At 34.3% G+C, this 27,929-nt stretch overlaps 2 protein-coding genes across 12 annotated transcripts in view; both read left to right on the top strand.

Annotated features, from left to right (window-relative positions):
- The window catches only part of LOC127846784 (angiopoietin-2-like), a 145,282-nt gene that overhangs the window by 98,806 nt on the left and 18,547 nt on the right, over window positions 1-27,929 (top strand). The window lies entirely within an intron of this gene.
- LOC127846789 (neuronal cell adhesion molecule-like) lies at window positions 83-27,731 on the top strand. 7 transcript variants are annotated; one of them, XR_008033672.1, is made up of 10 exons: window positions 83-278; window positions 13,522-13,673; window positions 14,478-14,600; window positions 15,612-15,718; window positions 15,995-16,189; window positions 20,712-20,863; window positions 21,634-21,769; window positions 21,983-22,090; window positions 23,077-23,250; window positions 25,419-27,731. XR_008033672.1 is itself a non-coding variant. In XM_052378299.1 (4 exons), the coding sequence occupies exons 2-4, from the start codon at window positions 13,602-13,604 to the stop codon at window positions 15,714-15,716; spliced, it is 300 nt and encodes a 99-aa protein (XP_052234259.1). In that variant the 5' UTR covers window positions 83-278; window positions 13,522-13,601; the 3' UTR covers window positions 15,717-15,979. The 7 variants fall into 7 exon arrangements, 2 of the variants coding, with proteins under 2 accessions (XP_052234259.1, XP_052234258.1); XR_008033669.1 differs by having other exon boundaries at window positions 14,478-14,613; XR_008033670.1 differs by having other exon boundaries at window positions 83-325; window positions 14,478-14,613.

Here is a 27,929-nt window from a genome sequence, read left to right as displayed (position 1 = left end):
TTTATTGAGAATCGTGCTTGCAAATATATTTGGTTAAATCGTGTACGGCTGTTCAAACTCGTCAATGTTAGTGTAGTGTAACCTCTAAACTAGTGTAGTGTGTAAACTGGCGCAAATGTTCAAGAAATCGAAAAGAAATTTTCGTCAAAGAGTCGCGACAAGTGATTCTGACGCGGAAAAGAATCACATTGGATTCTACCGGAGCCGAAAGAGCAAAATAAACACAAAATACCCAAATCTTCCTTCGTGCTGACTGCTGATTTTCGTCCACGAAGAAGGTAATACGTTTTCGCGACTTAGAATACCGGTTTATATATACATGTAGGTAGGTAAACAAACCAAGCGCTTGCTGGCTCTCCGGTCGTAGTTCGAAATAGGTCTGCATAGACACAGCAGTTACGGAATGTACCTGAAAATAAGCAGTGTAACATGTCCGCATAATAGGATATTTATGGTCAAAAAGTAAAAAAATATCCCCGACTTTCAATCTTGGTTAAATACTTATGATCATGTTTTTTCCTTGCGACACCTTCTTTCTTCTTCTCCTTCTTCTTCTTCTATTATAATAATGGCTATGTTCAATACATATACATTATAGCCATGCGTGGGGGGTTAAAAAGAAATAGATTGATAGGTTTCCCAAGTTACTTAATCCACTCAGGAAAATCCTATCGACAGTGATAAAAAAGATGCAAAACCTAACACCTTAAGCCCTTAAGACTTAAATATATACATATACAACTGTGCATGTGGTGAGAATATTAGTCAAGTTAAAACCAGGATAAAAGCAGAAACATGTGATATAAGGAAGGAACACTGATGTAGACAGCACTGATTTAAATCCAGCGATCGTATCAGCGCTGACTACATAGATGAAAGTGTGTTCCATTGTACAACTGTTCTTGGAAAGAAAGAAAATTTGTGGTAATCAGCTGTACTTGGTGGTATTTGGTATGCCATGTGATGGTGATGGCGTGAGTGTCTAATGTATGGAGTGAGATAGTGAAGGGGATTGACGCCAACATGATTATGTACTATTTTATAGAACAAAATGAGTCTAGCTTGTTGTCTTCTTAATTGCAATGTATTCCAATTCAAATCCTTAATTATATTTTGTGACCGTGCCCTGTGTCTTGATGTAATTATGCGTTGCAAATTTGTCAGCTTGACGCTGAACATTTTCAATATTATCAATATCTTTCTGATGGTAAGGGTCCCACACACTAGAGCAATATTCCAAGGATGGTCTAACAATGCTGTTATATGCCGCTGCCTTAGTTTCCATTTTAGAAGAATGAATGTTTCGTTTTAAGAATCCTAAGCTCTGGCTTGCTTTACTAATTTTATTTACGTGAGATGACCAGTTTAAAGTTGAGCTTACTTCAACGCCTTGTGTGCGGCTTTAAATAAATTGGATTATAAAGAGAACATTTAATATTCTCTTTAATACAATGGCATAATTGTTACACATATTTTTTCTAATTTAGCGGTATCTATTACAGTTGCATGCGAACGATATTACATGCTAACTTTCGTACAGTAGTGGTTTATCATTTGCATGCCATTGTTACTACATTGTACAAAATGTATGTGATACTTATTACAATAATGTGAATGTGATAGTATTACGTTCCCGCACTATAGCAGATTTTAAATATGCAAACAAATCTAAAGGTGCATGCAAGGTCATCATATTGAAATAATTTGTTATGACTTGAATAATCTAAAAAATGTGTACATTTCATCAAAAGGTTGAGTGCTCATAATGTAGTGTTTGTTGTAAGTTGAAATCTGTAAAATATTGTTTTTTTTAGTTATTGCTCAAAATATAAAGTCCTCATACTGCAGGGCTCTCGCTAGGTTAGGTTGAAATTTTCTTTTGCCACACATTAACGCCTTATTTTGCCACTTTTAAAAAATATGAGCCTTTTAGTTATATTTATGGCTGGAAATCTATAAAGAAAAAAATATATTTTTATGTTTTTTTTTTGAAAACTTCAATTGTAAATTTTTAGGTCCCATTTTGGAAAAATATATACTTTTTTCAATTTGGAATTGGGCTGAATACAAGACACGATTTTTAACGAAAAAAAAAATGAACAGGCTGCATTTCAATTCTTTAAGACAAAAGTAAAATAAAACCATATGATTGTGATTTTTTTGTACAGGTGTATAGTATCTTACAAAAAATGTAATTAAACCAGTAATGTTTAGTATCTTTTTTCACTTCCTTGTAAATATTCAGCAATTTAATGTTGTATCAAATGTATACTTTGTTACAAATATATATAAATATATATATATATATATATATATATATATATATATATATATATATATATATATATATATATATATATATATATATATTAAATCATTTAAAATCTCATTTAACATCAGCTATTCCAAAACCGACCTGTACACGAGTCCCTTATTTATTGGCAATTTGCTAGTGCCAGGAAAACAGCTATATTTTAGCAGAGGTTACCTCTTCCCATTTTCTCATTCTTGAGTGCCATATTAATGATTCATTTAAATTTGCAGAAGCATATTTAAATAGCACAACTTGTCAAGGCAATTAATCAAGGAATCATCTATGAACAATTTCAATGTCTAATGGCTCCTAACTTTCCATTTGAATTTTTAACTTTGCATGACCTGTAAATGGGGCAAACAATGCCAGAGACTGCTCTTTTGGCCTCAACATACAATTGACTTTAAGCGCCAGTTGTTTTTACAAATTGAAAGATTTTATCACCACTTTTCTAAAACTTTCGCATTTGGTGCCAATTGCGAATGACAGTGGGAGCCCTGATGCTGTAGGAGTTTGTTTGTTGTGAGTTGGATTCTGTAAAACATGTAAGTCCTCAAAAGGTTAAGTCCTCGTATTGTTGGAGTATATGGAGAGTCTTTATGAGTGGTATCAGCAAAGAAATTGTGTTAGTCAACAAATTATAGTCCTCATATTCACTTCAATATGAGTTCAAGTATGTAGGAGTTGTTGTAAACTGAAGTCTGTAAAGCATCCGTTTTACTCCTCCAAATGTAGTCCTCATATTGTGGGAATTGTTTTGTAGTGAATTATGCAAAATTCTTGTGTTAGTACTCAAAAGTTAAAGTCCTTATATTGTAGGAGGTGTTGTAACTTAAAGTATGTAACACACATACCTTACCTTAGCATTCTTGATTGAAATGCATAAAAAAGTGTGTAAGTATCTGAACATTATACCGGTCAGCTGCGAACACTCAATTTAAGATTGACCATCACTGTTTAGCCTTTAGCAACAAGTAGGCTTTGTTTCACATTACAAGTAGCATAAATGATTTGTATCCAGTTCAAAGCCCATGCCCCTCTGGACCCATCCATTAAAAAAGGTGTCTGGTGTATGTGTGGGTGTTGAATCATTGAACCTAAGCCACAGCATGTTCTCACAATCTTTTGTTTTCTTTTTCATTATTCATGTTTAAGATACACACGCGACATTACACAAACCTATGGCCCTGTCATCAAAGTTTCAGGGGCAAAGGGTATGTTTCAACACTAGGGTAGCGGAAAAGGGACTAGGGCCAACTAAATTTAAATTGTTTTCTTTCCACGCTACGTTTAAAGTATCATATTAAAGACGTAAATACAATTACAGAGAACATAGTTTCGAAATTGTAAAGACGCAATATGATCATTGACTATGATGTATAGTGATCTGATTTGTTTTCATGATTGTAAAATAACAATGTTTCTATGATATTATACTAGTAAATTATGCAAAAACTGGTCAGATAGTGGAAAATTCTCACTGCTCAGATGCAACTTTTATAATTTTAAGTGTGCTATGCCTCTTTCTTTCTTATCATGCAATCTCCAAAAAAAATCTTTAATTAAGTGACTGATTTGGTATATTTTTTATTTAATGACAAAAATCTACAGTGGCATAAATAAGACATAAGAAATATTTTTTTAGCTGTATCTAATCAGTGCACCTGAGATAGCTATTACCTGGCCATGCAATAGTTATAACGTTTGCATGCGATTTATTAAGATTGCATGTAATAAGTAATCAATAATGACATATATTTAAACATTGGTTAAATTGGGTTAGGGAAAAAAAAGTAATGACTTAGTTTTCAGGCAGTGCTGCTTTGTTTTATTATGGCCTGCTCCTTAATTATTTTATAACAAAAAAAATATTCATGTTTACATTTTAACTTGGCTGAAAAATCTGGCAGATGTACAATTCTGTATACTTTTGTGTACATTCGGTTTGTTGGGAAAGCCTTCCTGACCAGAAATTCCCTTGAAGTTGATGTCAAAGCAATGAAAGCGTTATTGGATATTGGAGTCATTGGATATACTGTCTGTAAAGACGACACATTATTTAATCTCTTGAAAAGGTTTTTAGATTCATAAATGACTTTTAAAACTGTTGAATTTTATGTTATTGTAAATGGTGCTGTCTGGGTTTTGGAAAATTTGTTCAGTTTGATGTTGAGGAGACTGGTACATGTACATTACAGGGTTCTAAGATGTCAATTTTCTGAAGACATTTATTCTAGATGTACCCAGCTCGATATTTGCTTCACATATCAATTGCCATTGCTTTCCATAAATGGAAGTGGGAGGCTTTAAGCCATGTCTCTATGGCTGTATATATGTCCCAAAATTGGGATAAGTTCTATTTGACAGCATCATTAAGTGATGATGCAGGGCCCTTACTTCACTTTGGGTGATTGGGACTGGGGCCCTTAGAAGGGAGAATTTCGCGTCGTTTTGGGCAAAAAGGGAATTTTAGAAGATCTTTTCACCAACTTTTCAACACTTAAAAAAGCTATATGTTAATGTAATTTGCATAAATATACATGAAATCAAAGGTCAATAGTACGATACCAGCTGGCAACATAGGTATAAAAGTATTTAAAAAAATTAGGAGGGGGAATTTTTAGCTGAAAAAGGGGACAAAAGTATAATATTTTAAGGGGGAAATGGGGTTCCAAAAACGAGGGCCCTGTGGTGACATGTTGTTTGGTGTGTTTAAGCATGTTCCATCACCACTTATATGTCACCACTTATTTAAAGTCTTAAAGCATTTTTTTTTAATTTAAACGCAAATTTTAATATTACCTTTTGAAATGATAGAGACTGAGTGTGAGTTTTAAGAGCGAATTTGTTACACGAGTTTTATGAATAAATTTGCTTTCTTAATTATAAAAGAAATAACATCCATGGCAATACACATTTTGATCGAGCTATGTTGTAACTGAAAATCATAATATTTTTGAAATTCATACTGTGTTAGTATAAAAACTTAAAACTGTAAGTAATCTGTAGGTTGTTTTTGATATGTTTGATAATGTTTTTCAAGGTTTATATAGAAAAATAGTTTTAAAAAACCCAATAAAATATGATCTTAAATAAATTATAAAACAAAAATTCCCTCCCTTGTCTCATTTTGTTTGTTGAAAAAGTGCCTGAAAAACAACTTCATTTTTAGCTCATCTATTTTTTGAAAAAAAAATATGAGCTATTGTCATCACCTTGGCGTCGGCGTTGGCGTCCGGTTAAGTTTTGCGTTTAGGTCCACTTTTCTCAGAAAGTATCAATGCTATTGCATTCAAACTTGGTACACTTACTTACTATCATGAGGGGACTGGGCAGGCAAAGTTAGATAACTCTGGCGTGCATTTTGACAGAATTATGTGCCCTTTTTATACTTAGAAAATTGAAAATTTTGGTTAAGTTTTGCGTTTAGGTCCACTTTTCTCAGTGAGTATCAATGCTATTGCATTCAAACTTGTTACACTTACTTACTATCATGAGGGAACTGGGCAGGCAAAGTTAGATAACTCTGGCATGCATTTTGACAGAATTATGTGCCCTTTTTATACTTAGAAAACTGAAAATTTTGGTTAAGTTTTGTGTTTAGGTCCATTTTATTCCTTAAGCATCAAAGCTATTGCTTTCATACTTGCAACACTTACTAACTTTCATAAGGGGACTGTGCAGGCAAAGTAATGTAACTCTGACTGGCATTTTGACAGAATTATGTGCCCTTTTTATACTTAGAAAATTGAAAATTTGATTAAGTTTTGTGTTTAGGTCCACTTTATTCCTACAGTATCAAAGCTATTGCTTTCATACTTGCAACACTTATTAACTATCATAAGGGGACCGTGCAGGCAAAGTTATGTAACTCTGACTGGCATTTGGACGGAATTATGGGCCCTTTATACTTAGAAAATTGAAAATTTGGTTAAGATTTATGTTTTGGTCCACTTTACCCCTAAAGTATCATAGATATTGCTTTCATACTTGGAACACTCAAAAACTATCATAAGGGTACAGTAAAAGGACAAGTTGCATAACTCTGGTTGTCATTGTTACGGAATTATGGCCCTTTTTTGACTTAGTAACTTTTAATATATGGTTAAATTTTGTGTTTCAATCCACTTTACTTCTTAAGTATCAAGGCTATTGCTTTCAAACTTCAAATACTTTCATGCTATCATGAGGTTACTGTACCTGGCAAGTTGAATTTTACCTTGACCTTTGAATGACCTTGACTCTCAAGGTCAAATTATTAAATTTTGCTAAAATTGCCATAACTTTTTTATTTATGATTAGATTTGTTTGATACTTTGACCAAACTACTCTTACCTGACATACCACAATAGACTCCACCCAAACCGTCCCCCGTGCCCTCCCCCCCCTCCCCCCTCCCGCCCCCCCCTATTTTTTTTTTTTTAAGATCATCTCACAAATGACCACCACACCCTCACACTATCCCCCCCACCCCCCCCCCCCTCCCCAATTTTTTTTATTATTATTTTATTTTATTTTATTTTTTTTAAGATCATCTCACAAATTACCACCACACCCTCACACTATACCCCCCCCCCCCCCCCCAATTTTTTTTTTTTTTAAACGGTTATGTTTGAAATACCGTCCAACCATCGCACCCAAAAAATCCCCCCCCCCCCCATCGCCCTTCCCCCCATCCCCCCCCCCCCCCCCCCCCCGCCCTGCCCCCGATTTTTTTTTTTCGCTTTTTTGGAAGATAATGTAATAAATGTCCACAACCCCACACTATACACCCCTCTTCACTCCACCCCTCCCTCCTTTGTGATTGAAAATGAGAGTCCCTTCACCTTTAAAAAGAAAATAGATGAGCGGTCTGCACCCGCAAGGCGGTGCTCTTGTTAGCTTTAGCTATCGAGTGCATACAAAATAGCTATCATGCGTGCAACAAGTAATATTGTGTTAACACAATTATTACATGTACTATCGGGTTCTATTAATCCACATAATACCTACAGTCAGTGACCTCTACAATAGGTTTGTATAGGTACCTGAAATATTAAAAATGTGTGCCTGGCCTCTAAAGGTGCTTGTTAAGTCATCATATTGAATGATCTCAAACAATACAAATATGTGTATATTTTATCAAAAGGTTTAGTCCTCGTATTGCATGAGTTTGTTGTGAGTTGAAATCTGTAAATTATTGGTATTGGGATTATTCCTCAAAATGTAAAGTCCTCACACAGTAGGAGTTTGTTGTGAGTTTGATTCTGTAAAACATTTGTTTGTCCTCAAAAGGTACATGTAGTCCTCTTATTGTATGAGTAAATTGAGAGTTGTTATAAGTTGTTTTCTGCAAAGCTATTGTGTTAGTTAAGAGATTGTAGCCCTCATATTGTAGCAATTTAATTTGAGTTGAAGTCAGTAAGACATCTGTTTTATTCAACAAAATGCAGTCCTTGTATTGCGAGAGATGTAGTGAGTTGACATCTGTTAAGCATTCGTTTTACTCCCCAAAATGTAGTCCTCACATTGTAGGAGTTGTTTTGAAGTGAATGATGCAAACCTCTTGTGTAAGTACTCAAAAGGTAAAGTCCTAACATTGTAGGATATTTTGTAACTTGAAAATGTAGCAAACATACCTTATCTTAACATTCTTGTTAGATCAATACTGCAAACAAACAATATTTTAAGTGTGTAAGTATCTAAACATTATACTGGTCAGCTGCGAACACATTTCCCTTTTGCAACAGTCCCAACATGTTTATATGTTACCTCATCTCTTAAGTTACGAATGACAATCACGGTTAAGTAAGTTTAGAATTGATTAAAATAGGCAGCGTAATTGGGAAGATGGATAATTTTAACATGTACAGCATACTTTTAACAAAATACTGCCCCAACACATCTCTAAATAACTGTTCTGTTTCTTAATGTATCAGATCTGTATTCATCCAGATCGAATTCATTTGTAAAATGATAATCTTGCAGTATTTAACAGTCATGTGACTTTTATACTATTTTTAGAAACAAAACATGTGCTGTTTCTGTTTTAAAGAAAACAAAAATCTATATTTGGCTTGTTGGTGCATGTTTTATGAATACACTATACTTTTCATACATAGACAACAAGGAGTAATAGATGAAACTTAAATATTAAAATAATGTGTTGCTGTTCAGACTTGAGTTATTGAACAAAAAATACATTAACGAAACCAAAAGTTGTTTTGACAATTCTGATCATGCAGTCAAGGTTTATTTAAAAATATTCTAAAGAAACTGTCGTCATGCATGTGATCAATCAACAATGGCGGCCTAAGTGTACATCATATGCGGATTAGAGTCATTTCTGGTATTATTAGATGCATTTGACTATTTGGAATAGCAAAACACCCCACATGTCAAGAATTTATTCCGACATACTTGCAGTTTTTATTGCCATTATATAAAGTTTAAAATTATTGATTTATAGCGTGACATAACAGTGTGTTTTTTCATCCAAACTGGGGCTGGTATTCTGCAACATTCTAAATAGAAAAAAGGATAAATTTTTCCCAAATGTGACCTAAAAATTCAAAATGAAAGGTTTAAAAAATATATTTAATTTTCGAATTCAACATTTATCCTATTAAAGGGGCCTGTTCACGTTTGGGTAAATTGACAAAATTGAAAAAAGTTGTTTCAGATTCGCAAATTTTCGTTTTGGTTATGATATTTGTGAGAAAACAGTACATGTGTAATTCTGAACATTTACCATGCTCTTAAATAGCCATTATATGCATCTTTTGATGGTTTAAAAACCTGAAAATTATAAAGCATTGCAACGTGAAACAAATTAATAGTTCGGAGAGTTCTGTTGTTGTTGTTATATTCTGTGAAACTACGAGGAGTGGTTATATAAAGTATAAAATGCATCCGACATTGTATAAAGGATTGCCGAGAGGTTTAAATGGGAGACTTTTTACTCCAAGACTCAGGGGTCAGTGGTTTGAGCCCTGCGGAGGGTTACCTTTTTTTGCATTTTAAAATTTTATTCTTGATTTTTCCTGGATAATTTAAGATCAAATGTTTACATTTATCAATATTAAGAATTTAGTGACAAACTTCAAAACATGCCAAAATCTGTGAAAAGGCCCTTTTAAGCCTCAAAAAGGCATCCTCACAGTTGAGGTGTGTAGGGTTATAGTATGTAAAACAATTGTAAAACAAAAGTCCTATAGTATAGTTGTTTTGACAAAAATTAAGTAAAAAATATCCTGACTGTCAAGTTCTATAATTTGTTTAATTGTCTGAGCTTTTGTGACTTGAATAATATGTAAAACATATTATTTGTCATTGGAAAAAAGTTCTCATGGTAGGAGTTGGTTGAAAGCAATAAATGTGTGAAATCAAGCCAAGGTGATGAAACCTTTGTAAATGAATACATTAAAAAAAATACTTTGAGCCTGCAGAAAATCTTTTCAATTAGCCTGCAGATAAGCTTTTCAAGGATCATGTAGATAAGCTTGTCAAACTCATTTGTAAATACACTTTAAAACAAAATTGAGGCATGATTAATTGAATTAAAATATTAATAATGTCAAGAAGCAAAGTTTTAATCAAACATAATTTGATTCATTTAACATGAACATTTTGGACAAACAAAATAGAGAAGTTTGCTTGTTTTGAATAAATTATATTTGTGTAGAATAATATTTTTACTTGCACCTACTACTTATACATGTAACATGTAAAAAAGTTAGAGAAACAAAAACAAAGAGCAGACCCTGAAAACAACTACCTTTAAAATGTACTATTTGCTGTTTTTTGCAGAACCCCTAATGTTCAACTCTATTTGAAGCATCCTAAGTTTGTGTACATGCTGATAAGCCACTCAAGCTGAAACTTATTTTAGACTCTTAAGTTGATGGTACTAGTATAACCGGGTGCAGGATCAACGGGGTTTTAAGGGGATTACATATGGGGTAGACATAATATAAACACACAGTTAACAACTTTATTTTTGCAAATATCTCAAGTTTTAAAAATAAATTTGCAAAAATCTTTAGGTCATAACAGACAGTTTCAAACCTATTTATTTTAGCTTGCTTGCATTGAAAGCCTCAGACTCCTTAAAATGCCGTTTCCCAAATGCTGAGTCTGTTTCCTGGACTAGAACCACTACTTGGTGTCTTTATGGGAGATTTAAAAAACGCTTCCACTGTGGGTATTGAACGCGTGACCTCTCGGCGGACAGGCATCCATTACACCATGGGGACCTCATATATGTGATATCCATGGAAAAGTGAAGTTTTTAGTATAAATTGGAGTTTGTTGTTACATGAATTCTGAGAAACACGTGGGCTAGTCATCAAAATGTACAGTCCTCATTATGTAGGACTTTGTGAGCTTATTAATAATTTCCATACAACATTTGCATTCGTTCTCAAAAAGTGGAAACCTCTGTTTTAAGGAGTTTTTGTGTGTGTAAACTTTTCAAAAACTTGTTATTCCTCAATTGTTAAAATCATGTCCATTGTAAACCGGTTAAAACACCATATGAGTTTAATTGACCGTAGAAAGACAAACCAAGATGTTTTCATCTTGGGCCTGTTTTGTTTTCAGAAGTTCGTTTTTTTTCGGGTTCAAAGCAATGCAGGGCAAGGAGATTAAACTGCAGGGCGATTAGATTTTGGGCCTTCTTGCCACGCAGGGTGAGTGGATCTGGAACAGTGATTTTTTATTTATTTTTGTTACAGCCTGTGCCATTTAGATTGGGAAAATTAGCGCGATAAACCATGAAATTGGGAAAAATAGCGCGATAAACCATGAAATTGGGAAAAATTGTAAATATGATTATAAGAACAGAATTAAAATTATTAAAGTATGTTTGACAGCATTTTTATATTATAAAGTGCTAATTTAATGTGTTCTTACAATGAAGTCAATGTTAAGTTAATATCCTTCCACATGCATATTGAACTTGCAATAATCTATATAGATTCTTGATTATACCATTTAATCATAACCTCTTTAACAGTAAGAATTTAATTCAGTATTTTTTTAATTAAATATCATATGGTGAAAACATGAACAAATATTTAAAAAAAAACGCTTTAGTGGTATTGCTATGTCAATGATGTATTAAATGGAGTTAAACTAATTTATTTCATTTCTTTACCTTTCAACATCTTGCACTTGACATCCTCCGTTAAATGCTATTTCGGTAAACTGTAAAGCGTGACAAACATAATAAAGCAGAATATGCATATGAATCTGATTATACACAGAATTACTAACATATAAATTATATCATGTTTGTCTCTTTCCATTTTCGAACGATACTCATCTTTAATGCATTAACTTTGTGAGTACCGGTAGACTTATGCCAATTTCCCAACACTGATTTCCGTGATGCACATTCACTGTGAAGATTTCTAATAAATATTTGTTGTTTTTATCTCAAACGTTGTATTTTGCGTTAATGGACACACGCATTAAATTATTCCGTAATAACCATATGATATCCGTTTTTAATTTGAATGTCATGAATCATTTTCGCCGCTCATTGCAAATTTCTCCTCTGCTTGCCGCCATCTTGAACGTGTGTAAAATAACAGGCGTTTACAATCGGGATACATCAACTCTCGTCGGTATCCTCCGCAATAGTGAGAAAGATGTGGATAGTAACGTAAAATTGTATTCGGCTAAATTCGCGAACAATACGTAAGTTAGTTGTCGTTCGGCGACGACTCGACAAGCTCGATCGGCACTCGTTCGAAAATTATTGATAAATTACATTTTAATCTAATTGGCTTTATGAGGAAAATTTTGTCTTTTTTGGGGAAATTTTAATCAATTTTTGGGAAAAGACGTCATTTTTTGCAATTGGGAAGCAGCCGACTATCGGCTGTAATTTTGGGCAAAAAAAATCAATGCTGGAATAATGTGTAGATGCCTACCATGTTTATTTTTTTGTGAGTTGAAACATATGTTTGCAATGTCGAACAAGTTCAAATGTTTTATAATTATATTGAGAAAGTTTGTACATATTTTGTGTTCCAGCCCTAAGGTTGTGATTGATTTTGTTTTTAATTAAAATCTAAAATTAGTGTGTTGTACATTGATTTCTGTTAAACAAGAGTGTAAGTTATCAGAAAGGAAAGTCCTCATATTGTTGGAGTTTGTTGTGTTAAAGGGAAAGTCCTCATATTGTTTGAGATTGTTGTATATAATATTATGTAAAACAAGTGTGTAAGTCATCCAAAATGAAAGTCCTCATATTGTTGGAGTTTGATGTATGTTGAATTATGAAAAAACTAATGTGAACGTTATCAAAAGTTAAAGTCCTCATATTGCTTGAGATTGTTGTGTGTTGAATAATGTTAAAAAAGCGTGTAAGTAATCAAAAGGGACAGTGCTCATATTGATTGAGTTTGTTGTATGTTGAATTATGAAAAAACATGTTAAGTTATCAAATGGTAAAGGCCTCATATTGTTGGAGTTTGTTTTGTATTGACTAATGTAAAACAAAATGTGTAAGAAATCAAAAGGGACAGTCCTCACAGTTCATGATTGTTGGTGAGTTCTAGTATGTAAAACAATTGTGAAACAAAAGTCCTCCTATACTATAGTGTTTTTTTTTAATTATATTAAAAGTATCCTGAAAGTGATATTCCTTAATTTGTTTAATTGTCAGAGTATTTGTGACTTGAATAATATGATAAATATTTTCTATGTCATTGGAAAAAATCCTCAATGTAGGAGTTGGTTGAAAGCAATAAATGTTTGAAATCAAACCAAGGTAATGATTACCATTTGTAAATAAATAAATTTAAAAATACTCTGAGCCTGCAGATAAGCTTTTTCCAACTCATTTGAAAATGCACTATAAAACAAAAATTTAGGCATGAAAAATGGATTTAAAATATTGATAATGCTAAGAAGCAAAGTTCACATTTAACCAGTCTTCACGCTAACTATAAGCCTGACAGCCCGGGACTGGGTAAATGTTAATCGGGCTACTAGAAATTAATAATTTATATAGTTGGGCTATTGGATTTTTTGTCTGTTTCTAATAAAGCATCATATGCCGGGCTAGTGGTTGAAATATATTACCGTGAAGACTGCATTTAACATATATTATCTCATTTAACATGACACTTTTGGACAAATACCCTGATATAGAGAAATTTGCATGTTTTAACTCTGAAAACAGCTACCTATTTAATTTACCTTTTGCTGTTTTACAGAGCGTCCAAAGGTTCACCTGACCACCACAACTCTTTTCGGAGTGTCTGAAGTTCGTGTACGTGCTGGGAAGCCACTTACAATGAAACTGGGCATTACCGGTTCTCCAACTCCCATTGTCATCTGGGCTAAAGAAGGAAAACCCATTCCAAGGGTAATTATCTATTAGTATTTAAATCTTTGGGACCAGTTAAGTGTTTTCAATTATATTAAACCAGTAACCCATTCAATATGTTTAACCATTTCAGAGTGAAACAAAGGTAATTGTACATGTACTTACCTAAACGGTTTATAAATAATACTTAATCCACTGACTTTCTAATTAAAATGTGTTTTTTGTAAGTAAAACGTATCCTTCATCGTTGTACATGTATGACATGCACTTCACATAAAATAAATATTAATTATATGATGCCCGTTGTTAATGCTATGGTTACTTGTCATTTCTGCTAAGCTTCGTTATTTCTTTTTATTGTCTGCCATCTTAGAAGCACATTTTTTTGTGCAGCGCCATGTAAAATCGTATACAACCGCCAAAGTTCGCGACAACTCGAGAAGCTCCATTGACGTTGGAATCATTCTCGGATTTTTTATATTTTCTTCAGTGTTCTTATGTCGGTTGATAATGATACATTATTTGACAAGAATTACCTTTTTATTTCCGGAAATATCAGGAACCATTAATCAAGAAATAATGTTGTTTTGAAAACTGCAAAGGGGTTGCAATCTTAGGAAGCAAAAAATATTGGACAGTAAGTCTGGCGCTCATGCATTTCACTTTTGGCTTTTTGAAATATTTGTCGGCAATTTCCAACGGCCAGACGGGCATTTACCATGTCTAGGCTCTAGTTCTCAACTAACCATCAAATATTAACAATTTGCAAACCTATCTTTACTTCCATTAGCTGCAACACATGTTATTGTTAGTCAAATGTATTTTGGTTGACTTATATTGTAGGCTCGCACCTCCAACACTCATTACTATACTACACTAGAGCTCCCAAAAGCAGATCATGGTGACACTGGAAACTACCTTGTGACTGTTGAAAACGAACATGGCAGAGATTCTGCAGATATTCCGGTCTTAGTTATTGGTATGTTAAATTTTGCAATGTCTCAATAGCAAGTTCAAGTTTCTACACTGGCAATTGTCAAAAGCAACAATAAATATCTGAGTTGATAAAAAATTAACAAACTGCTAATAATTTCTCTATCAAAGATATATTATTTATTTGCATAATATGTCTTGTAATGCCCCAGGTAGGGTGGCATATAGCAGTCGAACTTACTGTCCATCAGTCAGTATGTGTGTATGTCAGTATGTGTGTATGTGTGTATGTCAGTATGTGTGTATGTGAGTCTGTCCGTCCGTCCGAAAAAAAACTTTTAACGTTTGCCATAACTTTTGCATTATTGAAGATAGAAACTTGATATTTGGCATACATGTGTATCTCATGAAGCTGCACATTTTGAGTGGTGGAAGTTCACGGTCAAGGTCATCCTTCAAGGTCAAATGTCTAATATATGGCGTCTGTCTGTCCGTCCAAAAACTTTAACATTGGCTATAACTTTTTCACTATTGAAGATTGCAACTTGATAATTGAATGCATGTGTATCTTATGGAGCTGAACATTTTGAGTGGTGAAAGGTCAAGGTGAAGGTCATCCTTTAAGGTCAAATGTCAAATATATGGCGTCTGTCTGTCCGAAAACTTTAACAATGGCCATAACTTTTTTAATATTGAAGATAGCAACTTGATATTTGGCATGCATGTGTATCTCATGAAGCTGCACATTTTGAGTGGTGAAAGTTCAAGGTCAAGGTTATCCTTCAAGGTAAAATGTCAAAAAAAAAATTCAAAGCGTTGTTCTCATGGAGCTGCACATTTTGAGTGGTGGAAGTTCAAGGTCAAGGTCATTCTTCAAGGTCAAAGGTCAATAAATAAATAAAAATATTTCAAAGCGGTGCAATATGGGGCATTGTGTTTCTGACGAACACATCTCTTGTTGTAACCATAATTGCTGTGCTAGTGTTCTGTGTTGTTACTAATAGCCTCTTCATAAAATTAACAAATAGTCAAATTGTTTTGCAGACAAGCCTGGACCCCCGGACGGTCCTTTGGAGGTCAGTGATGCGTTTGCGGACTCCTGCCAATTGGCTTGGAAACCACCTCAGGACAAAGGAAACTAACCAATAATCGTTGAGTCTTATTAATTACAATTTTTATTCTTTGATTAAGGCTTGTTTACCATGAATACAACTATTGAAAATGAAATTGTTGTTCTTGGGCATATTTTGTTTAGAAATCATTTTCAATGATTTAAACTGAACTTATTTAATGACAGAAAATATATTTGTGTTAGTGTTTGACACAACAATATATCTCTTAAGTTACCTATTTCATTCAATTGAAAACAATATTCAAGTTTTAGATGTTGCCACGTAAACCGATTATGGAATGTACTCTTGATTTAGGTTACACAGTAGAAAAATGCCAGGAGGGCTTGTACTTCTGGGAAAAGGTGCCTGGCATGCCGATGTGCAAGTCCATAATAGTCACTGGACTGAAGACTGGAGTCAAGTTCAAGTTCAGGGTCATGGCTGAGAACATATACGGAATAGGAGAGCCCTTAGAGACAGATTTCCCAGTGTTAGTCAAGAATCGATTTGGTGAGATAATGCTTTTTTTCTAGTCAGTGTTCACAAATTCCGTTAACAAATGTCTTGTGTAGTTGTTGTTATTTGTGTCCTTGGAACAATTCAGCTCCATATTCTAGTATCCATTTGCTTTCTGTATTTCTCATGACCCAAAAGGGAGGCATATAGTAACTGCATTGTCAGTCAGTCTGTCCTTCCATCCATCCATCAGTCTTGCTCTCTTCATGCGTGGAGTATAACTGAAAATATTGAAGGGATTTTCAAAAGGTGTAGTCCTCAGTATGTAGGAGATTGTTGATAGTCCAATTATGTAAAATTGTGTATATTTCTAGCCCTCATGTTGTAGGGGTTGCTGACTTGTGTGTTTAATAACAAAACAAATAGTTTTTATGCCCCCATAACATAGGTTCTGGGGGCATATTAAAATCGCACCGTCCGTTAGTTTGTCAGTCAGTTAGTCAGTCCGTTAGTCCGTCCGGTTTAGTTTCCGCTCAATAAGTCAAGCAATTGTCATCAGATCTTCACCAAACTTCATGAAATTGTGTAAGGCAATAACATCTGGGTCAAGTTCGATAATCTGCCAAATTGACCTAGACACTCTTGAGTTACGGCCCTTGAATCATCATAAAATTGGGTTTTTTCTTGTTTCCGCTCAATAACTTGAGCAATTGTCATCAGATCTTCACCAAACTTTATGAAAATGTGTAAGGCAATAACATCTATTTCAAGTTCGATTCTCGGTCAAATTCACCCTGACACCCTGACACTGCTGAGTTACAGCCCTTGAATCATCGTAAAATTGGGTTTTATCTGGTTTCCGCTCAATAACTCTAGCAAATACCAAAGGATCTTTGCCACTCTTCATAAAAATGTGTAAGGCAAAAACATCAAGGTCAAGTTCGATATTCGGCCAAATCGACCAAGACACTCCTGAGTTACGGCCTTTGAATCATTGAAAAATTGCGTTTTTTCTCGTTTCAATTCAATAACTCGAGCAATTGTCATAGGATCTTTACCACACTTCATAAAAATGTGTAAGGCAATAAGATCTAGGCCAAGTTCGATAATTTTCCATATTGAACCAGACAATCTTGAGTTACGGCCCTTGAATCATCAAAAAATTGCGGTTTTTCATGTTTCCGCTCAATAACTCAAGCAAATTTCATAGGATCTCCGCCACACTTCATGAAAATGTGTAAGGTCATAAAATCTAGGTCAAGTATGATAATCAACCAAATCGACTAGGACACTCCTGAGTTACGGTCCTTGAATCATCGGAAAATTGAGTTTTTGTCCTTATGTTATGAAGTTGTGCATGTTGGATTATTATTGTCCTATATCAAAATTGAACTCTTTTTATATTCCCCCGGTAGGGTGGTATCAGGGGTTCCGCTGTCGATCGCCATTGGCGCCAAATGGCGCTAAATTTTTAAATGTGGCTCCAATTTTTTTAAAGTGGCAAATTTCAAAAAATCGGTAAAATCCTATCCGAAAATGTACTGCTAGTCGAAAGCACGCGACCGAGCATTAGCGGCCAGCGTCTGTCAGTTGTAAATATTGATTTACGACGATGTAAGCGACCTACAGTGCAGAGTGCATTAGAAATCACCGAAGCGTGTAAGTGTTACAAACGGTGTTTTTACTGCTATTGTCAAGTTTTATGGGGGTTATTATCGAATTAACGGCTCCTTTATGATATTGAGCAATAAGTTAAGTAACGTGGGGACAAACTGTCACGACGATCAATAATTATAATGATTATTAGGCCCGCTATTTCTTTGTTAAAATCAAAACCATGGGGCTGGCAAAAGCATTTAATTTCTCCACATCAACAAATAAAAACTTGTTTCAACAGGTATTTGTGAGCATTTCTGTTTAATAGATTCATTATTGTAATGTTCTGGGAAGGATATAAATTGATTAAGATAACAACAATTTCTGAATTAAATATAAAACATTCACTCGATGTACTATATTTCGGATATGTTAAATTCGGACATTTAAAGATAGGGACATTTATGTGTTGGTTTGATGTTGGTAGTTTGTAAAAATATGTTTTATGTTATTTCAGGAAACTAGAATGGATGGTGGCATTTATCTGGGCCTTTCTATCAGAAAAAAGGCGTGAACAACAGTCATTTAATTGAACCTGGAAATCATCCACCACAAACAGAAAACTTGTTAACAACAGAAGCTGATGTATATCATGTCCAAATGACCAAATGTAACTGTTAAAAACTTTGAAGTGAGATGCTTTATTTTCTGATTCCCTTTCAAATGATGAACATTGGTGTGATTTTATGTTTGAATAATTTCGAAACATTTATGCAGCATACTGTTTAATACATTGATGTTAACATTATTACATTATTTTCGTTTTCTGTGTTGTTTATCAAGTTGAAAAAAATGTTATTTATATACAAATAAAGCTTATTAAGACTTATGAAGGTATGACTTATAAAGGTACTTATTGTTTTTTATGAAATAACATACTTTTTGAAGTGATAATATAGTCAATGACATTAATGTAGTAAGGTTTCTTAAAATGATTGTTCTTATTAATAAGGTGGAATAACCGACAGTATTCACGCCGCGAAAAAGTGGCGACAACTTTTTTTGGGCCAGTGGAACCCCTGGGTATATAGCAGTCGCACTGTCCGTCCATCTGTCTGTCCGTCGCACTTTTGCGTTTAGGTTTGAAAAATGCTCATATCTTCTATGGCGCTTCAGATGTAACCTTCATATTTGGTATGCATGGGTATATAGACAAGGCCTTTCCATACGCACACAAATTTTGACCCCTTTGACTTGAACTTAGGGTTCGCGTTTAGGTTTCGAAATCTGTGTTTAGGTTTCGAAAAAGCGTTTTTTCGGGGCATATGTCCTCCGATGGAGACAGCTCTTGTTAAATCTATTTATATTAGCTTGCTAGCATCAAAAGCCTCAGAGTTATTGAAATGCTCTCGAGTCCATTTCCAAGACATAGAATCAGTACTTGTGTCTTTATTGGAGATCTAAAGAACTTTCCCACAGTGGGTATCGAACACGTGACCTCCCAGCAGACATCAATTACACCACGATGACCTCATATAGTATGTGATATCCATGGAAAAGTGAAGTCTTTAGTAAATATTGGAGTTTGTTGTGACATGAATTCTGAGAAACATGTGGGCTAGTCATCAAAATGTAAAGTCCTCATAATGTAGGACTTTGTGAGGTAATGAAGAATTTCCATACCAAAATATATAGTCCTCATTATGTAGGAGTTTGTGAGTTGATTAAGAATTTCAATACAACAATGTATAGTCCTCATTATGTAGGGGTTTGTGAGTTTATTAATAATTTCCATACAACATTTGCCTTAGTTCTCAATAACTGGAAACCTCCGTTTTAAGGAGTTTTTTGTGTGTAAACCTTTTAAAACTTGTTAATCCTAAATAGTTGAAATCATTTTCATGGTAAACCGGATTCAACACCATATAAGTTTGATTGATTGAGGAATGGCAAATCAAGATGTTTTTATTTTGGACGTGGTTGCTTATTTTCAGAAGTTGTGTTTTTTAATTTAAAAACAATGCAGGGCGAGGAGATTAAACTGCGGGGAAATATGGTTTTGAGGCATTCTTACCCTGCAGGGTGAGTGGCTCTGGAAACATGTGTGGATGCCTGCCATGTTTCTTGTTTGTGAGTTTAAACATGTTTGCAATGTCGAACAAGTTCAAATGTATTTTAATTATATTGTGAACTTTTGTCATCAAAAGTCATCAAAAGGGAAAGTCCTCATATTGTTGGAGTTTGTTGTATGTTGAATTATGAAAAAACTTATGTGTAAACATAAAAACATATCAAAAGGTAAAGTCCTCATATTGTTGGAGTTTGTTGTGAGTTGAATTATATAAAACAAATTTGTCAGTCATCAAAAGGAAAGTCTTCACAGTTTAGAATTTTTTTAAGGCTTTAGACAAAGTATGTTATACCATTATAAAACAAAAGTACTTATAAAGAATGTATTTTTGTTATAAAAATTGTGTTAAAAAAAATATTGAAAGTGAAGTTTGTTAATTTGTTATATTTTAAAGAGTTTTCATGACTTAAATAATATGTTGAACATTTTATTTGTTATTAAAAAAAACTTGTTTTAGGAGGTGGTTGAAAGCAATAAATATGTGAAATCAAGCCAAGGTAATGATAACCATTTGTAAATGAATACATTAAAAAATACGTTGAGCCTGCAGATAAGCTTTTCAAACTCATTTGTAAATACACTATAAAACAAAAATTGGGGGATGTAAAATGGATTTAAAATAATGATAATGCCAAGAAGCAAAGTTCGCATTTAACATAATTGTCTCATTTAACACGACACTTGTGGACTAATACCCAGATAAAGAGAAATTTTCTTGTTTTAATATATTTGTGTAGAAAAATATTTTGATTTGCACCTACAACTATACTAGCTAGAGAAGCTTAAACTTGACAAAGAGCAAAATTTGAAAACAGCTACCTATTTAATTTTCCTTTTGCTGTTTTACAGAGTCCCCAAAGGTTCACCTGACCAACACATCTCTTTCTTGAGCGTCTGAAGTTTGTGTACGTGCTGGGGAGCCACTTATGATGAAACTGGGCATTACCGGTTCTCCTACTCCCACTGTCATCTGGACCAAAAAAGGAAAACCCATCCCAAGGGTAATTATGTATTGATATTTAAATCTTTGGGACCAGTTTAGTGTTTTGAATAATATTCAATTTGTTTCGCCATTTCCGAGTGAAACAAAAGTAATTGTACATGTACTCACCTAAACAGATTATAAATACTACTGATTATTTCTAATTAAAATATATTTTGTGTATGCAAAACGTTTCCTCCATCGTTGAATGACACGCACTTTACATTAATAAATACTAATTATATCATGTCTGTCATTAATTTTATCGTCAATTATAATTTTCTGAGCCTCGTAATTTGCTTTTATTGTCTGCCATCTTGGAAGCACATTTTTTGTGCAACGCCATGTAAAATCATATACGACCATGTGGCGGGCTTTTCTGCATTCCCGACAACTCAAGAAGCTCCATTTATTTTGGGAATCATTACCAGAATGTTTTGATGCTGCAGTGTTCTAATGTCGGTTGTTAAGATATATGACGAGAATTATCTTTTCATTTCCGGAAATATCAGGAACCATTAATCACGATATAATGTTGTTTTGAACACCGCAATGGAGTTGCAATCTTTGGTATCAAACATTATTGGACAGTTAGGCTAACGATCTTGCATTCACCTTCGGCCTTTTGAAATGTTTGTCGGCAATGTCCTACGGACAGGCATTCCCCATGTCTGGGCTCTAGTTTTAAACTAACCATCAAATATAAACAATTTGCAAACCTACCTTAACCTCCATCAGCTGCAACATATTTTATTATTAGTCAAGTCTATTTTGGTTGACATATTGTAGGCGCGCACCTCCAACACTAATGACTGTACTACACTAGAGCTCCTAAAAGCACATCATGGGGACACTGGAAACTACCTTGTGATTGTTAAAAACGATCATGGCAGAGATTTTGCAGATATTCCGTTCATCATTATTGGTATGTTAAATTTTGCAATTTGTCAGTAACAAAAAAAACATTTACCAGTTCAGTTTTATGCTGTTTGCACATAGCCATTTTCACTTTGCTTCTAGCGGGAAAGGGTTATATGCATAAAATGTTTTGTTTGTTACCATAATTTCCGTGCCAGTGTTCTGTTTTGTAACAAATAGTCTCTTCATAAAATTTACAAGTAGTCTAATTGTTTTGCAGACAAGTGTGGACCCCCCGAAGGTCCTCTGGAGGTCAGTGATGTGTTTGCGGACTCCTGCTGATTGGCATGGAAACCACCTCAGGACAAAAGAAACTTACCAATTATCGGTAAGTCCTATTAATTACAATTTATATTCTCTGATTTAGGCTCGTTTACCATGTATACAACTATTGAAAATGAAATTTTTGTTCTTGGGCATATTATTCACCCGGGAAATTTTCGGGGAGCATATAGCTGCCAGTTTGTCCTTCCTTCCTTCTTTCCTTCTTTCCTACCTTCCTACCTTCCTTCCTTCCTTCCTTCCTTCCTTCCTTCCTTCCTTCCTTCCTTCCTTCCTTCCTTCCTTCCTTCCTTCCTTCCTTCCTTCCGTCACACTTTTGTTACAGTTTGTCATTGCGACTTCGATATTTTACTGATCTCTTACATACTTGGCATGTAGGTACCTTGCATGAAATCTCTACCTTTAGATGAGGTTTGAGGTCACTGTGGTCAAGGTCACAAAGGCTAATAATAGATTTTTCCGTCACACTTTTGTTACAGTGTCTCATTGCTCCTTCAATATTTTACTGATCTCTTACATATTTTGCATGTAGGTACCTTGCATGAACCTCTACCTTTTGATGAGGTTTGAGGTCACTGTTGTCAAGGTCAAGGTCATCGAGGCTAGTAATAGATTTTTCCGTCACACTTTAGTTACAGTTTCTCATAGCGCCTTCAATATTTTACTGATCTCTTACATATTTGGCATGTAGGTACCTTGCATGGACCACTACCTTTTGATGAGGTTTGAGGTCACTGGGGTCAAGGTCACCGAGGCTAAACATAGATTTTGTTAGGTGGATATTAACACATAGATTGACAAAGCGCATCAACGGGGAGCATCCATCTGTTTCACTGATATTCTTGTTTTGTAAAGAAATCATTTTCAATGCATAAACTGAACTTATTTAATGACAGAAAATATATTTGTGTTAGTGTTTGACACAACAATATATCTTTTAAGTTACCTTTCCCTATTTCAATCAATTGGAAACAATATTCCAGTTTTGGATGTTGCCATGTAAACAGATTATGGAATGCACTCTTGATTTAGGTTACACAGTAGAGAAATGCCAGGAGGGCTCAGACATACCGATGTGCAAGTCCAGAATAGTCACTGGACTGAAGACTGGAGTCAAGTTCAAGTTCAGGGTCATGGCTGAGAACATATACGGAATAGCAGAGCCCTTAGAGACAGACTGCCCAGTGTTAGTCAAGAATCGATTTGGTGAGAAAATGCTTTTTTCTAGTAGTGTTCATAAATTCAGTTAACAAATGTGTTTTGTAGTTGTTGTTATTTGTGTCCTTGGAACAATTCAGCTCCATTTTCTAGTATCAATTTCCTTGCTGTTGATTTTATGAACCCAAAGGGAGGCATATAGAATCGTCAGTCCGTCCATCAATCCATCAGTCTTTCCCGCTTCTTGCATGGAGTAGAACTGGAAGTATTGAATAGATTTTCAAAAGGTGTAGTCCTCATTGTTAAGGAGTTTGTTGTGATTCGAAATATGTAATCATTTGTTATATTTCTAGTCCTCCTGCTGTAGGGATTGTTGACTGTGTGTTTGATAACGAAACACATATGTGTGATATCCATGAAATAGTGAAGTCCTTAGTATATATTGAAGTTTGTTGTGACGTGAATTCTGGGAAGCATGTGTGCAAGTCATCAAAATGTATAGTCCTCATTTTGTTGGAGTTTGTTATTTGATTTTTATAAAACATCCTCAAAAAGTGGAAACCTCAGTTTTAGGGAATTTGTTGTGTGTTTACTTTTGTAAAACTTGTTGGTCCTCAATTTTTAAAAACATTTCCATGGTAGACCTAAGAAAATAATTCAGTTATACAGCTGGGGACAGGTTTAGACATGCCTTTTGTGGTGAGTCGTGGTTATGGGTTTTCGTTTTAAGTACCGTAATTACTCATAAGTTTCCAAAAACCTTAAATTTTCTGACATCCCTAGTTTTAGCAATTATTATTCTTTGGAAGCCCAGATTGTCATCTACAATTAATGACTCGTACAGCTGAATTTCGTCTCAAGGTCAAGGTCACAGTGAACACTTGATAATTGTACATATAACTAATATTAGATATTGAGTGTATATGTTTGTGTCGGGCTCATGGTATAGGTCTTCTTTATGCATGGAGATAATTAAGTGTGGCACAAATGTTCACCATCACCATCAGATGTGTCTTGAACAAGTTTAAGTTCCCTTGGTTCAGATCAAGGTCACACTTGAAGTACAAATGTTTTATAAATCTTGAAATTATTTCAATACCTGTCGGTTGTGTCCAGAACAGGACATTGAGGGAATTTGAAGTTGTAGTGCGTAATAGATGGTGGACATATTTTGATATTTTATGTTTACTATGATCAGTTTCACAGACAAGAATCATTTCACTGGGCTGAATTAGTCACTTATAAAATGTAAATGAAGTTTTCAATCATGGAAGGTTTTATGTAACTTTGAGAGTATCATTTCGTGACATATAGTTATATGAGTATATTTATGCATTTCATGATCATGTTTCTTGAGTAAAAGCTGAATATTGTGTTAATATTAAAATGTGTTGCAGGTAGTGCCTTCCACTGACAAGTGACAAGAATAATTGTTCACAATAATATGAAGGGGCATGGGCTTGTTATTAATTGTTCATCCAGAGCAAAACACATCTTATTTGCTTCAAACTTCAAACTTATACTATTAAGCAGCCATAATTAACACACTAGGTATCATCTGGAATGTTAGCAGTAATCTTAGCAAATCAATATATTGGTGTAGAAGTAGAAACAAAACAACAAGTACTAGTTCTTTTCTTAAATAATGAGTCCCTTTTGGTGATTAATTTTGGTGTCTTGTTTAACTCAAAGAGTATTGCTACTAAAGTGACGAAACTTAACCAACATACTATTATCACTAGCATGTAAAAATGAGCACAAAAAAATGCTGGTCATATTTTTAACACAATCATAATAATTGCCCTATTTAGGAACAACGATACACGCTTGAAAAACTGATCATATTATAGGAACACCTGCAGCAGGCAGTTTGTCCTGCAGCATCAAGGAGAACTATGTTAACTCTTACTCATAAAGGTTTTAGTTGTATCATCATGAAACTTGTAGATAAAATCTGGGCCAAGTTTTATAAGCAGTCAGATACTACTTTTAATCCTATCATCAATTGTGGTCAAAATGTTTGTGGGCATATACTCTCAGCCAAGTGAAGTGCAATAACCTGAAGCACTTTTAAATTACCCTTGAATTACCAAAAAAAGTACCAAATTAATGTTCTCTAACTAAAATAGGCTTATCATCTTAATCCTTGTGGTATTCCTTTCCTATAGATACAAGTTTAATTAATTGTTAATTAAAAAACTGTACTTTTATTGTAGAGCCGCCTGCCAAGAAGACAGTAATTTGGAAGAAGATTCTGAAGAAGATACACCAGTTGTTGATACAGCTCTGTCCACAGCTACAACCAACAAGTCCAAACCCACAACCAGCCAGTCCAAAGCCACAACCAGCCAGTCCAAAGTTTCAACCAAAGCAACAACCAGCTTTGTCGGAAAGAAAGCGCAGAAAAGAAAAATGTGGTCTGTTGAAGAACAAGCTGCTGTTGAGCGACAACTGGGAAAATATCTTCACACTTCAAAGCTGCCAGATAAACACGAGATTGAGGAGAGCCGAAAAAAAGAACCTGTATTGTTGAACAGACCTTGGCAACAAGTGAAAAGCTACATTAAAATATGTAAAGTTTCAATGCAGAGAAGATTAAACAGTGCAAACTAAACAAGCTGTGTGTTTTGTGTCAAGCCAGCAGGGGTGAACTACTGGTTTATTTCCTTGAAAAGCATGCCTTAGTTACAAGGCTTATTGTGTATAAACATTCATCACTATTTATCTTTTGTTCGTATTTTACATTAACATTCGACCTTGTACTCATGTCCTTCGGATTTTTTGTTGCGCATAATCAAAAAGGATAAATGCTAGGAATGAAACTTTACAAACATTAATATCCCAGCATGAGAACTTATTCCCCTGTGTATTTTGGTCCTTTTTTCTACATAATTGGAGTTATGAGACAACTGGAATATAGGGGAATCAGTGTCCTTAGGACACGTGTTGAATTGTTCTGTTTTATCTTCATTTTATATGCGTGATGTGCTCACATAAAGTTTTGTTTTATTTTTGGGACTGCTTTTCATGTGAGTCCAATTTCTGTATTATCTACATGTAGTGCTCCATCAAGGCCTTAATGGAAGGTTGCCCCGCCCTTCCTTTCCAATGATTTGTAACTTGATTTGTAACATTATTGACAGTGTGTTATGGCGCATATGTAGTAGCAGCTGTTTTTCTTAGTATAAATTACTTTTTTGGATTTGTGTTGCATATTACTCAAAAGGATTTACTGCTAGAGTAGTATACATATAAATGTATTGATCAGCATCTGCACTTTTATTATACGCTTTTGTAACAACAGGCATGTTCTTTGTTAAATTTATTTTGCAAAAGTACAACAAACCTTTAACCCACAATGGTATCTTTAAGCAGCTTTTAGCTCCATATTTTGAAGAAATGGCTTTTCTTCTTGCCCCATCTTCAGCCTTTGAACTACATGTAGCTTAAAGTTAAAACTTTTTCTGTAAGCTAGTTTCATGTGATTTCAATGTCTGTATTATCTACATGCAGTGCTCCAGCTAGGCCTTAATGGAAGGGTGTCCCGCCCTGCCCTTCCGAAGTCCCGCCCTGCCCTTCTGAGGCCCCGCCCTGCCCTTCTGAGGCCCCGCCCTGCCCTTTTATTAAAAAAATGAGTTAATAGCTTTTTTTTATCTCCTAAAGATGTTTCATTAATAAACCCATATGTTTTGTGCTGGGTTACTTGTTTGAATAATTATATTTCGTCAATATAATGATAAATTGATGACTGTAATTGGTTTATGTGTGGACTATTTCTTAATATTTGATGTGTTTAATTTCACTAACTGTTACAATTTATAAGTTTCAAGAGATATATATGTTGGAGTGTGTTATTGTATGAGTGTTGGTATTTTTCGCCTCATTACGTGTGGACATGAATGTCAATAGATTAGAATTAGAAGATGATAATGTTGTACATGATCTCATGACCATACTATCATTTTGTTTTGACTTATTAATATAATGCAACATACATGTCGTCTACTGTTATTACATAAATATAGTACAACATACATGTCATCTACTGAATGTAATAATTTGTTTGACAGACATTTTGTGGATTTTTCAAGACAGCATATTTTCCAAAATACATAAAGATCACTTACGTAACTTTTTGCATTCAAAATATTTCAGTGTTACAATTATGGTAACTGCTTCTTTCTTATTGTTTTAAAAAAGACATCTCAATTGAGAGTTGTGTTTTGTTTTACAAATTTTATTTTAATACTAATAAGAAAATTGGAATACCGAAAAATATTTATTATTTTAATAAAACAGATTTTTGCTTCTCCTGAAAAAAAATGTCAGTAACACTACTTATTGCATTCAGAAAACAACATGTGTTTACTCATGTCATTTTGCAAAATTTGGTAAAAGCATTATTTATACCAGAAAGGTTGTCCTAATAATTTAACAGTTGATGTACGTCATTTAAATAAACACACAAAAGCTGATAAGTCATATAACTGACATTTTTAGCTTTATAACATTTAGTAGTACCTGAGTAGTTACCTCGTTGATTAAAATATTTTAATCAAAAGTGTGTTGCTTTTTTGTATAATTATGCCCCCCTTCAAAGAAGACGGGGTATGTTGTTTTGCTGGATGTCGGTCTGTCTGTCCGTCTGTTTGTCGGTAGATCAGTTCGTTTCTGATGAATAACTCATCAACGAATTGACGATTGGCTTGATACTTCACATGTGCATT

Source organism: Dreissena polymorpha, chromosome 9 (genome assembly GCF_020536995.1).
Source record: "Dreissena polymorpha isolate Duluth1 chromosome 9, UMN_Dpol_1.0, whole genome shotgun sequence".
NCBI lineage: Eukaryota > Metazoa > Mollusca > Bivalvia > Myida > Dreissenidae > Dreissena > Dreissena polymorpha.
This window is presented reverse-complemented; position numbering and strand designations above follow the sequence as displayed.

What these genes read in the sequence shown, in the direction of transcription:
- LOC127846789 (XM_052378298.1), top strand. Translation starts at nt 13,602, where the DNA reads ATGAAACTGGGCATTACCGGTTCTCCAACTCCCATTGTCATCTGGGCT. An exon ending in AAGGAAAACCCATTCCAAGG is followed by an intron (nt 13,674 to 14,477) that starts GTAATTATCTAT and finishes CTTATATTGTAG; the next exon opens with GCTCGCACCTCCAACACTCA. An exon ending in TATTCCGGTCTTAGTTATTG is followed by an intron (nt 14,614 to 15,611) that starts GTATGTTAAATT and finishes ATTGTTTTGCAG; the next exon opens with ACAAGCCTGGACCCCCGGAC.